The following is a 16,165-nucleotide window of genomic DNA, read 5'->3' as shown; positions in this document are numbered from 1 at the left end:
ACACACTCACAACATCTGTTAATGCATTCAATCCGCTAACAGTCTCATATGAATCACCCAGCAGCTTATTTTTATATCGTCTGCTTCTGCTTGGTCTGTGAAGATGACGATCACCGTCTGCAGCTGTTGATATTTGATGTTCACTGAATCTGTAGACTTTTTGTTTGCTATTTTTGTGCAACATTTTGTAAAAACATGATCAGGCTTAATCGGAATGATTGTGAGAGTTTAAGAGCTGAAAATCTAATGCATAAAATAAAAACTATGACTATAACTTTTATTTAAAGTGTACAATCAAAGTCCAATTAGAACTGCTTGTTTGGTAAACTAGGCTACAGCAGGTCTCTCATATAATACATCCACTCAAACACAGGTATTATGACTTTATAAATTGCATTGTACACAAATAATCTAACAATTAGCATAATATTCAACAATAACAATGAAATCAATATAAAAACTGATATAATGTATAATGGAAATTGGGATTTAAACATCCTTTTACATTTGAATAATTAGGCATTTTCATTGATGTTTGTTGGGATAAGATAATATTTGGATAATTTAATAATAAGATACATATAAGATATTATATACCATATATATTATATTATCTTATATACACAATAAGACAATATAATACATATATTTAATATAAGGGTTAGAAAATCCAAATATTGAGAATATTGCCTTTAAAGTTGTATAAACAAAGTGTTTAGTAAAGCATATCACTAATCTAACTGACATATTTACATTAGAAATCATACAAAATGTATTCATGCATCATGATCTTTACCTAATATTCTAATGATTTTGGCATTAAAAAAAAAAAATAAAATAATTTTGATCCATGCTATATATATATATATATACATACAATGGAAGTCAGAATTCTTAGTCCTATAATTTATTAGCCCCCCTGCTTGTCTTTCCCCCCAATTTATGTTTAACGCAGAGAAGATTTGTTCAACACATTTCTAATCATAATAGTTTTAATTACTCATTTCTAATAACTGATATTTTTTTTCTCTTTGTCATGATGACAGTAATTAATATTTTACTAGATATTTTTCAGGACACTTCATACAGCTTAAAGGGACATTTAAAGGTTTAACAAGGTTAATTAGGTTAACTAGGCAGGTTAGGGTAATTAGGCAAGTTATTGTATAATGATGGTTTGTTCTGTAGATTATCGAAAAAAAATATATAGCGTAAAATAATTAAATAAAAAAATAATTATAATAAAATTTAAAGGGGGTGTATACTCCATCAGCTGTTTTAGTTTCTGTCAGCTTTGTGTTTTTGACTGTTTGGCGCCATCTAGTGCCTGAATAATGCGCAGGTTAGTGTATACTCCATCAGCTGTTTTAGTTTCTGTCAGCTTTCAGTTTTGACAGTTTGGCGCCATCTAAGGTCTGAATAATGTGCAGGTTAGTGTATACTCCATCAGCTGTTTTAGTTTCTGTCAGCTTTCAGTTTTGACAGTTTGGCGCCATCTAGTGTCTGAATAATGTGCAGGTTAGTGTATACTCCATCAGCTGTTTTAGTTTCTGTCAGCTTTGTGTTTTTGACTGTTTGGCGCCATCTAGTGTCTGAATAATGCACAGGTTAGTGTATACTCCATCAGCTGTTTTAGTTTCTGTCAGCTTTCAGTTTTGACAGTTTGGCGCCATCTAGTGTCTGAATAATGTGCAGGTTAGTGTATACTCCATCAGCTGTTTTAGATTCTGTCAGCTTTGTGTTTTGACAGTTTGGCGCCATCTAGTGTCTGAATAATGCGCAGGTTAGTGTATACTCCATCAGCTGTTTTAGTTTCTGTCAGCTTTCAGTTTTGACAGTTTGGCGCCATCTAAGGTCTGAATAATGTGCAGGTTAGTGTATACTCCATCAGCTGTTTTAGTTTCTGTCAGCTTTCAGTTTTGACAGTTTGGCGCCATCTAGTGTCTGAATAATGTGCAGGTTAGTGTATACTCCATCAGCTGTTTTAGTTTCTGTCAGCTTTGTGTTTTTGACTGTTTGGCGCCATCTAGTGTCTGAATAATGCACAGGTTAGTGTATACTCCATCAGCTGTTTTAGTTTCTGTCAGCTTTCAGTTTTGACAGTTTGGCGCCATCTAGTGTCTGAATAATGTGCAGGTTAGTGTATACTCCATCAGCTGTTTTAGATTCTGTCAGCTTTGTGTTTTGACAGTTTGGCGCCATCTAGTGTCTGAATAATGTGCAGGTTAGTGTATACTCCATCAGCTGTTTTAGTTTGTCAGCTTTGTGTTTTTGACTGTTTGGCGCCATCTAGTGTCTGAATAATGCACAGGTTAGTGTATACTCCATCAGCTGTTTTAGTTTCTGTCAGCTTTCAGTTTTGACAGTTTGGCGCCATCTAGTGTCTGAATAATGTGCAGGTTAGTGTATACTCCATCAGCTGTTTTAGATTCTGTCAGCTTTGTGTTTTGACAGTTTGGCGCCAACTAGTATCTGAATAATGTGCAGGTTAGTGTATACTCCATCAGCTGTTTTAGTTTCTGTCAGCTTTGTGTTTTTAGCTGCTTGGCGCCATCTAGTGTCTGAATAATGCACAGGTTAGTGTATACTCCAGTAATGTCAACAATTATGGCTCAGAAAAATGTTTTATTTCCAAATTTTTCGATTTTGTGGCGAGTTCGTTCTGTGATAACCTCCTGGATGTACTTTATCCCTAGGATAATACTTCGACAAGCTCAAACAAAGACAGATTATTAAGTCAGCTACTTCACAATCAAACCAGGCTCTGCGGTCAGACTGGTCACAGTGGATGTGGACGTCCACCAGTCCACAAAAACAGCGGTGGGACCTGCAGATGGAGACGTGCCTGGGTATGAAGACTGATGAAAATGCTTCATGCCAGGTGTGTGGCCAGTTAGTGTCTATGTTTCCATCAACCCATTTTTATGCACATTTTAGGTTAAAAACCCCCTTTTTTCCAGCTCTCCATTGTTGCAGATCAGAAATGTAAACACACCGCTAGTGTTGACATTAAAGCATGTGATGTTACCGTCTCCTTAATATGAGTGTGTGTTGGAGACTTGAGAGCTGTGACGCTGCAAAAACAGCCTCAGTGACACAGCAGGACGTCCCGGACAGGATGGGTGTCTCGCTTTCACAGCTCTGATCACGTCCCACCAAAGAGACTCTCCGGCCAATAAACAAAGGGGGAGGAGAGGAGACGGAGACACAGAGGACGAGTGCGGGCGGGATAATGGTGGGAAGAGAGTTATTCAGACGTCTGTCCAGACTCTGACCTTTTGACCTTGTGCTGCTCTAAAGCGGCGAGGTTTTATGAGGAGCAGACACACAACTAGGGGGAGATGCATCTGAACGCAATGCACACACGCACACACACACACTCTCGCTATGCATGAGCACACATACACATCCACGCACACTTGAACATTCTCTCATTCATACACTGCATGCACACACATACATGTACAAAAACACACATGCATGCATGCACATACACACACACACACACTTCCACAGACATAGACGCACAGATGCATATACACACACGCACATTCACTGGCACATTTTCTTACTCATACACTTATGAACATACACACAAGCACACACACACACACACACACACACACACACACACACACACACACACACACACACACACTCACTTAGACAAACACACACACACAAGCTTGCACGCACATGCTTTCACTCATAGACACACGCAAACTCACACACGCATGCACGCACTTGCGTTCACACACATACAAGCAAACACACAAACACATTCTCTCACTCATACACTCATGCACACACACGCATGCACACACATACATGTACACGCAAGCGCACAAACATATACAGACACACTGTTTCACACACTCATACAAACACACGCACGCACACGCATGCACACACGCGCGCGCACACACACACACACACACACACACATATATGTATACACACACACAGTCTTACACATCCTCTCACTCATACACACATGCAAGCCCACACATGCATGCATGCACTTGCACACACACACACTCTCACTCGCACTTTCTCTCACACATACATTCATCCACATGTACACACACCCAGACACACATACGTGCAGACACAAGCATGCATACATACACACACACACACACACACACACACACACACACACGTGTATACACACACATACGTGCACACGCAAGCGCGCATACACACACACAGTTTCACACACTCACTTATACAAACACACACACAAGCACACACACGCATACACATACATGAATGCACATATGTATACACACAGTCTCACACTTCCTTTCACTCATACACTCATGCACATGTACACACACACACGCTAGCACACAAACATATGCAAGCAGGCGCACACACAGACACTCTGTTTCATACAAACACTCATGCACACACACATATATGTATACACAGACAGTCTCACACATCCTCTCACTGAAACACACATTCACACATTCGTACATTCTCTCACTCATGTACATGCACACACACACACACACACGCACACTGTTTCACACACTCACATGTACAAACAAACACACACTCAATCACATGAATGCACACACACGCACATGTATAAACAAACACACTATCGCGGCCACATTATTAGGTACACCTTACTAGTATCGGGTTGGACCCCATTTTACCTTCAGAACTACTTTAATCCTTCATGGCATAGACTCAACAAGGTACTGGAAATGTCTGACTGCCATGATAGCATCACACAGTTGCTGCAAGTTTGTCGGCTGCACATCCATGATGCCAATCTCCCGTTCCACCACATCACAAAGCTGCTCTATTGGATTGAGCTCTGGTGACTGTGGAGGCCATTTGAGTACAGTGAACTCATCGTCATGTTCAAGAAACCAGTCTGAGATGATTGAGCTTTATGACATGGTGCGTTATCCTGCTGGAAGTAGCCATCAGGAGATGGAGACACTGTGCTCATAAAGGGATGGACATGGTCAGAACAATACTCAGGTAGGCTGTGGCGTTGATGCTCAATTGTTTCTAATGAGCCCAAAGTGTGCCAAGAAAATCTCCCCCACACCATTACACCACCACCACCAGCCTGAACCGCTGATACAAGGCAGGATGATCCATGCTTTCATGGTGTTGACGCCAAATTCTGACCCGAGCATCCGAATGTGTCAGCAGAAATGGAGACTCATCAGAGCAGCAACGTTTCTCCAATCTTCTATTGTGCAGTTTTGGTGAGTCTGTGTGAATTGTAGCCTCAGTTTCCTGTTCTTAGCTGACAGGAGTGGCACCCGGTGTGCTCTTCTGCTGCTGTAGCCCATCCGCCTCAAGGTTGGACGTGTTGTGTGTTCAGAGATGCTCTTCTGCAGAGCTCGGTTGTAACGAGTGCTTATTTGAGTTACTGTTGCCTTTCTATCAGCTGGGACCAGTCTGGCCATTCTCCTCTGACCTCTGGCATCAACAAGGCATTTGCGCCCACAGAACTGCCGCTCACTGGATATTTCCTCTTTGTCGGAGCATTCTCTGTAAACCCTAGAAATGGTTGTGCATGAAAATCCCAGTAGATCAGCAGTTTCTGAAATACTCAGAGCAGCCTGTCTGGCAGCAACAAGCATGCCACGTTCAAAGTCACCTAAATCCCCTTTCTTCCCCATTCTGATACTCGCTTTGAACTGCAGCAGGTTGTCTTGACCATGCCTAAAGGCATTGAGCAGCTGTAATTGGCTGATTACAAATTTGCATTAACAAGCAGTTGGACAGGTGTACCTAATAAAGTGAGTGTAAATGCAGCGTATCCAGATATTACTTTACCCCTGAAAAATAAGTAAGTTCAAACGTGGAAAAAAGTTGAATTACTGTGTTCTACAAATATAAAATGGAATCTTTCCTTAAAAAAAAAAATACTTATTTTTATAAATTTTGTTTGTAGTGAAACAAATTCAGTGCCACAACGCTTAAAATGGCTTGATCTGGCAACATAGAAGAGGCTCATTTATTCTGCCTGCGTCTGACAACTCATTGGAGTTTGAGACATGAATTTATTCAGTCTCATTATTTTGTTTTAATATGACCTCTCCATCCACAGAATGGAATATTTGTATTTTTGAACATGAACATTTTACATGGGTCCAGACCTCCGCGACCTCATATCTGAAACAGGCCGGCGTCCTGTTTAATATGACCTTATTCTGAGGCAAAAACAAACAACATTCATTCATTTTCAGCATGTTTTCCAGAAGACAAGCACTCAAATATCATTTAATATCACTATATTTTCCAAGGCTCAAAACTCTTGTCAGCTGTATTTACATCAAGAATTAATAAGGACTTTTGGGTCGTCCTACATATAGTCAAACCTGTACACCCGCACTGTGAGTGATTATATTATATTTCTCAGTCAGTTACAGCCAACACTTCTTTAAGATAATTTAATGGATTACTGTAATTACTGCTAAATGCATTATGGTAGAGTTAATTGCGGTGTATTACAGTGAATTTACAGTACATTAGGTAACACTTTACTTGACAGGGTGTTTATAAGACTGTCATGAAACCTTCATAATCCTGACATGACACATCATCAATGTGAATGAGATTTTATGCATGCTTATGACATGTTTTCACTGTGTTTGTCATTAAAAAGTCTCAATAAGAGTGTCGTTACACTGTTAGATCATTAGTAACAGCAAAATTAATATTTATTGACATTTTAATGACAAATTCAGCTTGTACCGCTGTAGTTGAGGTCAAAATTATATATTAAAGATGCTCTTATAAAATTCATGACATCACTAACGGCTTTATGACGATCATGTTTATGACAGCTTTATGACAAGTGTTGTTTTCTTAGTAACGTCAAGTTGTCATGACAAAAACAGGTTGTGATGCATTAGTTTATGTCATTTTATAATTGAGCGAATGACACTTAATAGTTGTTATAAGCATGCATAAAACCTCATTCGCCTTTATCATGTCATGTCATGATTATAAAGGTTTAATGACAGTGTGTGTGGGTGTGTATTTTTTGAATCAGTTACAGGCAACACTTCTTTACGGTAATTTAATGGTTTACTGTATTCACTCTAAAATGTATTACAGTACAGTTAATTACAGTTTATTACAGTAACACATTACTTGACGGTGTGCTCATAAGACTGTCATGAAACCTTTATAATCCTGACATGACATATTATCAATGTGAATGAGATTTTATGCATGCTTATGACATGTTTTCACTGTGTTTGTCATTAAAAAGTCTCATTAAGAGTGTTGTTACTCTGTCAGATCATTAGTAACAGCAAAATTAATATGTATTGACATTTTAATGACAAATTCAGCTTGTACCACTGTAGTTGAGGTCAAAATTATATATTAAAGATGCTCTTATAAAATTCATGACATTAATAACGGCTTTATGACGATCATGTTTATGACAGCTTTATGACAAGTGTTGTTGTCTTAGTAACGTCAAGTTGTCATGACAAAGACAAAAACAGCTTGTGATGTATTAGTTTGTCATTTTATAATTGAGTGAATGACACTTAATAGTTGTTATAAGCATGCATAAAACCTCATTCGCCTTTATCATGTTATGTCATGATTATAAAGGTTTAATGACAGTGTGTGTGGGTGTGTATTTTGTATTTTATTAATCAGTTACAGGCAACACTTCTTCACGGTAATTTAATGGTTTACTGTAATCACTCTAAAATGTATTACAGTACAGTTAATTACAGTTTATTACAGTAACACATTACTTGACGGTGTGCTCATAAGACTGTCATGAAACCTTTATAATCATGTTATGACACATTATCAATGTGAATGAGATTTTATGCATGCTTATGACAACATTTATTAAGAGTCATTCCTTGCTTATGTCATTTTAAATGCAATGATGACATTGTTTGTTATGACAACTTGACATAAATACATCACAAGCTGTATCTGTCTGTTAGGACAACCTGAAGTAACCAAAACAATAACACTTGTCATAAACATGATCGTCTTGATGCATTATAACTGTCATGAATATTTTTCTGATCACGTTTTCACTGTATTTGTCATTAAAATGTCTCATTAAGAGTGTCGTCACTCTGTCAGATCATTATTAGCAGCAATATTAATATGTATTGGCATTTTAATGATCAATTCAGCTTGTACCGCTGTAGTTGAGGTCAAAAATAAATATTAATGATGCTCTTATAAGATTCATGACATTAATAACGGCTTCATGATGATCATGTCAATTATGGCAAATGTTGGTGTCTTGGTAATGTCAAGTTGTCATGACAGACAGTAACAGATTGTGATGTATTCGTTTTTCAAGTTATCATAACAAAAAAAGTCATTGTTGCAATTATTATGACATAACGGAGCGAATGACACTTAATAACAGTTGTTATAAGCATGCATAAAATCTCATTCACCGTTATCATGTCATGATTATAAAGATGTAAAGACAGTGTGTGTGTGTGTAATCAGAGAGAATAAGGAACTGGTGTGCATCAGGTGCATGATGTTATTTGTAGTCCGGTTCAGTGACAGATCTGTAGTTCTCCAGTAATCTGCAGGCATTAGATCGCTGGTAATCAAGACACCCCTAATATAAATAACCCGGCCTGGGTCACTAATTAGTGTTCACCAGATTGTACTATATCCAAATCCATAAGGACTTTTGGGTCGTCCTACATACTGTATAGTCAAACCTGTACACCCGCACTGTGAGTGATTATATTATATTTCTCAGTCAGTTACAGGCAACACTTCTTTAATATAATTTAATGGATTAATGTAATTACTGCTAAATGTATTATGGTAGAGTTAATTGCGGTGTACTACAGTGAAATTACAGTACATTAGGTAACACTTTACTTGACAGGGTGTATAATCATGACATGACACATCATCAATGTGAATGAGATTTTATGCATGCTTATGACAACAGTGTCATTCTTTGCTTATGTCATTTTAAATGCAATGATGAGATTGTTTGTTATGACAACTTGACATAAATACATCACAAGCTGTTTCTGTCTGTTAGGACAACCTGAAGTAACCAAAACAATAACACTTGTCATAAACATGATCGTCTTGATGCATTATAACTGTCATGAATATTTTTCTGAACACGTTTTCACTGTATTTGTCATTAAAAAGTCTCATTAAGAGTGTCGTCACTCTGTCAGATCAATATTAATATGTATTGACATTTTAATGATCAATTCAGCTTGTACCGCTGTAGTTGAGGTCAAAAATAAATATTAAGGATGCTCTTATAAAATTCATGACATTAATAACGGCTTCGTGTCATTCATGTTTATGACAGATTTATGACAAGTGTTGTTGTCTTGGTAACGTCAAATTTTCATGACAAAGACTTTGTCATCTTTGCATTTATAATGACATAACAGAGCGAATGACACTCAATAGCAGTTGTTATAAGCAAGCATCAAATCCCAGTCGCCTTTATCATGTCACGATTATAAAGGTTTAACGACAGTCTTATTAACACCCCTTCAAGTAAATTGTTACCAAATGTTCATGTACTGTAAAACACTCAATAACAGTTATTATGACCATGCATAAAATCTCCTTCACCTTCAGGACATGTGTGATTATGAAGGTTTAACGACAGTCTTATGAACACCTCCTCAAGTAAATTGTTACTAACCGTTTACCTCATTTTACCGCATTCTTGCATTTGGTGCATGCATTTCTGCTCATTTTTACAGTTTTACGCATTATTATAGAGTGCTGCAAAATATTAGTCTAATTTAACAGCAATAATGTAAGTTAAATCAGTGTTTCTCATCCACGCTCCTGGAGGACCACCAGCACTGCATGTCTGCTTTGTCTGTCACACCCATTACAGATCTTCCAGTCTCTGAGCTGATGCTCTGAGTCAGGTGTGCCACATTTGGCAGGTCGGGTCAGAATTTGGCGTCGACAACATGAAAGCATGGATCCATCCTGCCTTGTGTCAGCGGTTCAGGCTGGTGGTGGTGTACCTAATAAAGTGGCCGGTGAGTGTGTAATAAGTGGCATAAAATAGCCATAAAATGACGATAATATCTTTATCGCGATATATTTTGGTGCAATATATCCTACATCAAACAATAGATACCGTGACAGGCCTAATATATGCTGTCCTCCATGCAAAAACCACCTTAACTCTTTCTGATTTTGACTGTGATGTAAAAAAGCATTGCTTTGGAGCAATAATGCCTGTCAAAAGAGCTGTCAATAAAGTCGAACTGAATAATTCTGAACTGTATAATCTTTTCAGAGACTGACATGATGTGAATCATTTGCAAGGAGACAAAATTAGCCATAATAACAGCCTGAAAATCCCACAGAGACACACACGGACAAATGCAACGACAGCTCAGATCAACCACACACACTATCAGCATGTGCGTACAGACAGCAGGTGTGTGTGTGTGTGTGTCACAGTTGTTATTTAACACTTGTTTGTGTCATCACTCAATGTGTGGAGGCTGAGAGCAGTCTATCTGTGTGTGTGTGTGTGTGTGTGTGTGTGCGCAAGTGTGTGCGTTACCTGTGAGCGTCAGCAGCAGCACGCACACACAGATGAGGACACACACACACGGCAGCAGGATGAAGAGCAGCAGTCGCAGATGTTTCCCGCAGCGCTGAGTGTGTGTGAACGCTTCACCCATCATCAGCTCATCCGATACACACCTGAGAATACACACACACACACACACATAGAGAGTTGATCAGCGGCAGCAGACAGAACTCGAGCGCTATTCTGAACATCCATCAAAGCTGAAGCTATTATTAACGTTAACCGACAGTCACACGGTACAATAATCAACAGAAATGGACAGAAACGACATGTTGTGAAAAATACGGTGAAGTTTTACCTCCGGTTAACGGCAGCAGATCACGGAGGATCCGGACCATCAGACACGGCGAGCAGACGCGCTCCCGCGGGCTATTTTTACACAGGTATTTCACTTCAGAGTTTCCAGCTTGTGCAGGAGAATCTGACACACACACACACATTCACACACACACGGTGTTATTTATAGTAGCGGAAAGAAACTGAATGCGCGCAGTTCAACTCTGAAACACACACACACACACACACACACACACACACACACACACACACCGCACTGATTTGAGTACTTACCTAAAGTTCACAGCAGCAGATTCCATCACAAGTGGATCTAAATCTATTCTATGTTAGCTATTTATGGGTCTGTTGTATGTTATTCTGCTTATTACTCTTATATTTAGAGTTTGTTTTACTCGTACGTGTCGGATTTCTGAATACGAGTGTCTGCGCGCAACCCGCGCCACACTGACGAGCGAGTCGAGCGCGCGCACATTTATATCTTCACCAGAGAGAGAGAGAGAGAGAGAGAGAGAGAGAGAGAGAGAGAGAGAGAGTCGAATAATTGATAGCCACCCTGTATATTTTCCCAATTTCTGTTTGACGGATATATATTCACATTTCTTAACACAATAGTTTTAATACCTCATTTCTAATAACTGATGATGATGATGACAGCACATAATATTAGACTAGATATTCTTCAAGACACTAGTATTCAGCTTATAGTGACATTTAAAGGCTTAACTAGGGTAATTAGGGTAAAGTTAGGGTAATTAGGCAAGTCATTGTATAACAGTGGTTTGTTCTGGAGACAAGGCAAAACTAATGTAGCTTAAGGGGGCTAATAATATTGACCCTAAAATGGCTTTAAAACGATTTTAAACTGCTATTATTCTAGCCAGAATAAAACAAATAAGACTTTCTCCAGAAGAACAAATATTAGAGGAAATATTGTGAAAAATTAATTTAAAACATTGTTAAACATCATTTGGGAAATACTTGAAAAAGAAAACGAGGGAATAATTCTGACTTCAACAGTACAGTTTGTGTGTGTTGTGAGAGAGAGTGTGTGAGTGAGTGAAAGTGTGTGTGCATGTTTGTGTGTGAGTGAGTGTGCATGTAAGAAAGAAAGAGTGTGGAGAGAGTATATGTGAGAGAGTTTGTATGTGTGTGTGTGTGTGATAGAGAGATTGCATGTGTGGGAAAAAGAGTGTGTGTATAGTAGATAGATAGATAGATAGATAGATAGATAGATAGATAGATAGATAGATAGATAGATAGATAGATAGATAGATAGATAGATAGATAGATAGATAGATAGATAGATAGATAGATAGATAGATAGATAGATAGATAGATAGATAGATAGATAGATAGATAGATAGATAGATAGATAGATAGATAGACAGATAGACAGAAAGACAGACCCTTTTTACCTTCAGAACTGCCTAAATCCTTTCTGGCATGGATTAAACAAGCTACTGGAGATATTCCTAAGAGATTTTGTCAGCTGCACATCCATGATGCCAATCTGCCGTTCCACCACATCACAAAGCTGCTCTATTGGATTGAGCTCTGGTGACTGGACTGTGGAGGCCATTTGAGTACAGTGAACTCATCGTCATGTTCAAGAAACCAGTCTGAGATGATTGAGCTTTATGACATGCTGCGTTATCCTGCTGGAAGTAGCCATCAGAAGATGGAGACACTGTGCTCATAAAGGGATGGACATGGTCAGAACAATACTCAGGTAGGCTGTGGCGTTGATGCTTAACTGGTACTAATGAACCCAAAGTGTGGCAAGAAAATCTCCCCCACACCATTACACCACCACCACCAGCCTGAACCGCTGACACAAGGCAGGATGATCCATGCTTTCATGCTGTTGAGGCCAAATTCTGACCCGAGCATCCGAATGTGTCAGCAGAAATGGAGACTCATCAGAGCAGCAACGTTTCTCCAATCTTCTATTGTCCAGTTTTGGTGAGTCTGTGTGAATTGTAGCCTCAGTTTCCTGTTCTTAGCTGACAGGAGCGGCACCCGGTGTGCTCTTCTGCTGCTGTAGCCCATCCGCCTCAAGGTTGGCCGTGTTGTGTGTTCAGAGATGCTCTTCTGCAGAGCTCGGTTGTAACGAGTGCTTATTTGAGTTACTGTTGCCTTTCTATCAGCTGGGACCAGTCTGGCCATTCTCCTCTGGCATCGACAAGGCATTTGCGCCCACAGAACTGCCGCTCACTGGATATTTCCTCTTTGTCGGAGCATTCTCTGTAAACCCTAGAGATGGTTGTGCGTGAAAATCCCAGAAGATCAGCAGTTTCTGAAATACTCAGAGCAGCCCGTCTGGCAGCAACAACCATGCCACATTCGGAGTCTCTTAAATCCCCTTTCTTCCCCATTCTGATGCTCGCTTTGAACTGCAGCAGATCGTCTTGACCATGTCTACATGCCTAAATGCACTGAGCTGCTGCCACGTGATTGGCTGATTAGAAATTTGCGTTAACAAGCAGTAGGAGAGGTGTACCTAATAAAGTGGCCGGTGAGTTTTCATTTGTATGTAATGTGCAATGCTTTGGTAATCCTTCACAAGCCGTATACATTAAAACGCATTTGAATTGAAAAAGAGAAAGACTGTTTGTTTGTTTGTTTGTTTGTTTGTGTGTGTGTGTGTGAGAGAAAGTGTGTGTGAATTTAAAGAATTGTGTGTGAGTGAGAAGAGAGATAGCGAGTGTGTGTTTGAGAAATGTATATGTGTGTGCAATTGTGTGTGTGTTAGATATCAAGAGTATGTAAGTGTATGTGAGATAGGTGTGTATTTATGTATGTATGCGAGTATGTTTGAGAGTTGTATGTGTGTGTGTGTGTGTGTGTGTGTGTGTGTGTGTGTGTGTGTGAGAGAGAGAGCTATGTGTGTGAGAGTGACAGAAATAGCAAGTGTGCATGCGAGAGCATGAATGTTTATGAAAAGTGTGTGTGTGTGTGTGTGTTTTTCTTGTTTGTGTGTCGTTTGTGTGTGTGGGGGGGTGTATTAGAGAGTTTTTTCTTGTTCACATGTGTGTGTGTGTGTGTGTGTGAGAGAGAGTTAGAGAAAGTGTGTGTGAATTTAAAGAATTGTGTGTAAGTGAGAAGAGAGATAGCGAGAGTGTGTGATTCAGGGTTGTATATGTGTGTGTGTGTTAGATATTAGGAGCATGTAAGTGTATGTGCGATAGTTGTGTGTGTATGTATGTATGCGAGTACGTTTGAGAGTTGTATATGTGTGTGTGTGTGAGAGAGTGACAGAAATAGCAAGTGTGCATGTGAGAGTATAAATGTTTATGAAAAGTGTGTGTGTGTGTGTGTGTTTTTCTTGTTTGTGTGCGTTTATGTGTCGTTTGTGTGAGTGTGTGGGGGGGTGGATTGGGGAGTATTTTCTTGTTCGTGTGTGTGTGTGTGTGTGTGTGAGAGAGAGAGAGAAAGTGTGTGTGAATTTAATGAATTGTGTGTGAGTGTGAAGATAGTGAGAGTGTGTGTTTGAGAGTTGTATATGTGTGTGTGTGTGTGTGTGTTAGATATTAAGAGCATGTAAGTGTATGTGCGATAGCTGTGTGTGTATGTATGTATGCGAGTACGTTTGAGAGTTGTATGTGTGTATGTGTGTGTGTGTGTGTGTGTGTGAGAGTGACAGAAATAGCAAGTGTGCATGTGAGAGTATGAATGTTTATGAAAAGTGTGTGTGTGTGTGTGTTTTTCTTGTTTGTGTGTGTTTATGTGTCGTTTGTGTGAGTGTGTGGGGGGGTGGATTGGGGAGTATTTTCTTGTTCGTGTGTGTGTGTGTGTGTGAGAGAGAGAGAAAGTGTGTGTGAATTTAATGAATTGTGTGTGAGTGTGAAGATAGTGAGAGTGTGTGTTTGAGAGTTGTATATGTGTGTGTGTGTTAGATATTAAGAGCATGTAAGTGTATGTGCGATAGTTGTGTGTGTATGTATGTATGCGAGTACGTTTGAGAGTTGTGTGTGTGTGTGTGTGTGTGTGTGAGAGAGTGACAGAAATAGCAAGTGTGCATGTGAGAGTATAAATGTTTATGAAAAGTGTGTGTGTGTGTGTGTGTGTGTGTGTGTGTGTGTGTGTTTTTCTTGTTTGTGTGTGTTTATGTGTCGTTTGTGTGAGTGTGTGGGGGGGTGGATTGGGGAGTATTTTCTTGTTCGTGTGTGTGTGTGTGAGAGAGAGAGAGAGAGAAAGTGTGTGTGAATTTAATGAATTGTGTGTGAGTGTGAAGATAGTGAGAGCGTGTGTTTGAGAGTTGTATATGTGTGTGTGTTAGATATCAAGAGCATATAAGTGTATGTGAGATAGGTGTGTATTTATGTATGTATGCGAGTACGTTTGAGAGTTGTATGTGTGTGTGTGTGTGAGCTGTGCGTGAGAGTGAAAGAAATAGCAAGAGTGTGCATGTGAGAGTATGAATGTTTATGAAAAGTGTGTGTGTGTGTGTGTGTGTGTGTGTGTGTGTGTGTGTGTGTGTGTGTGTGTGTGTGTGTGTGTGTGTGTGGATTTGGGAGTATGTTCTTGATCATATGTTTAAATAAATGAGATTAGACTTTTCAGAGTTTTATAGTATTAAGTTTAAAGCAGTTCGCCTGAATCCTCACGATGACATCAACAGGTTTGACTTTACTCCTCAAACTAACCTCCACAGCACACCAGTATCTAGACTTTCACACGTTTAACAGGACGTCACACAGTGAAATATACTAACTCAGGAGCAGCAGATCTCCTCAGTGTTTTAAAAAGGATCATGATCTTCAGTCTTATAATAACATTAGTGCTGTAGTGTAAACACTCGCGAGGTCAAACACACTCAGAGGAGCAGCTGCTGTCCCCTACTGACCCAACATCTGACCCTTACTGCATTTAAAGGCTGCAGCGTGGAATCAAAATGCACCATGTTTATTTTCCTGGCGCGCATCATTCGTTTTAAGGTGAACAAAAAAGCTGATATGTTCATCTTTAAGTGTGCAGTGTGTGAGTTTAAAGCAGGGGTCACCAATCCTGGTCCAGGAGGGCCGGTGTCCCTGCAGTGTTTGGCTCCAACCTTGCCTCAACACACCTGCCTGGATGTTTCAAGTATACCAAGTAAGACCTTGATTAGCTTGTTCAGGTGTGTTTGATTAGGGTTGGAGCTAAAATCTGCAGGACACCGGCCCTCAAGGAACAAGTTTGGTGACCACTGGTTTAAAGTATTAAAACACCGTCATATGTGTGCAGATATTTCAGAAACATGCTCAGTGAACATTCTTGTTTATCTGAAAAACAATGCTG

At 39.4% G+C, this 16,165-nt stretch overlaps 1 protein-coding gene across 2 annotated transcripts in view; it reads right to left on the bottom strand.

Moving 5' to 3' along the window:
- The window catches only part of corin (corin, serine peptidase), a 54,127-nt gene extending 42,793 nt beyond the window's left edge, over nucleotides 1-11,334 (bottom strand). For both annotated transcript variants that reach the window (XR_015524135.1, XM_087307865.1), the window contains exons 1-3: nucleotides 11,162-11,334; nucleotides 10,890-11,012; nucleotides 10,562-10,704 (exon numbers count right to left, since the gene is read on the bottom strand). Coding sequence is in view for 1 of the 2 variants with exons in the window: in XM_087307865.1 (XP_087163991.1) it covers nucleotides 10,562-10,685 (124 nt within the window). In the remaining variant the exon portion in view is untranslated. The remainder of the gene's footprint in view (nucleotides 1-10,561; nucleotides 10,705-10,889; nucleotides 11,013-11,161) is intronic.
- Between the last annotated feature and the right edge of the window lie 4,831 nt (nucleotides 11,335-16,165).

Source organism: Danio rerio, chromosome 23, assembly GCF_052040795.2.
Source record: "Danio rerio strain M-AB ecotype USA chromosome 23, GRCz13ab, whole genome shotgun sequence".
Taxonomy (NCBI): Eukaryota; Metazoa; Chordata; class Actinopteri; order Cypriniformes; family Danionidae; genus Danio; species Danio rerio.
The sequence above is the reverse complement of the archived record's forward strand: the minus strand, read 5'-3'. Positions and strand labels throughout refer to the sequence as shown.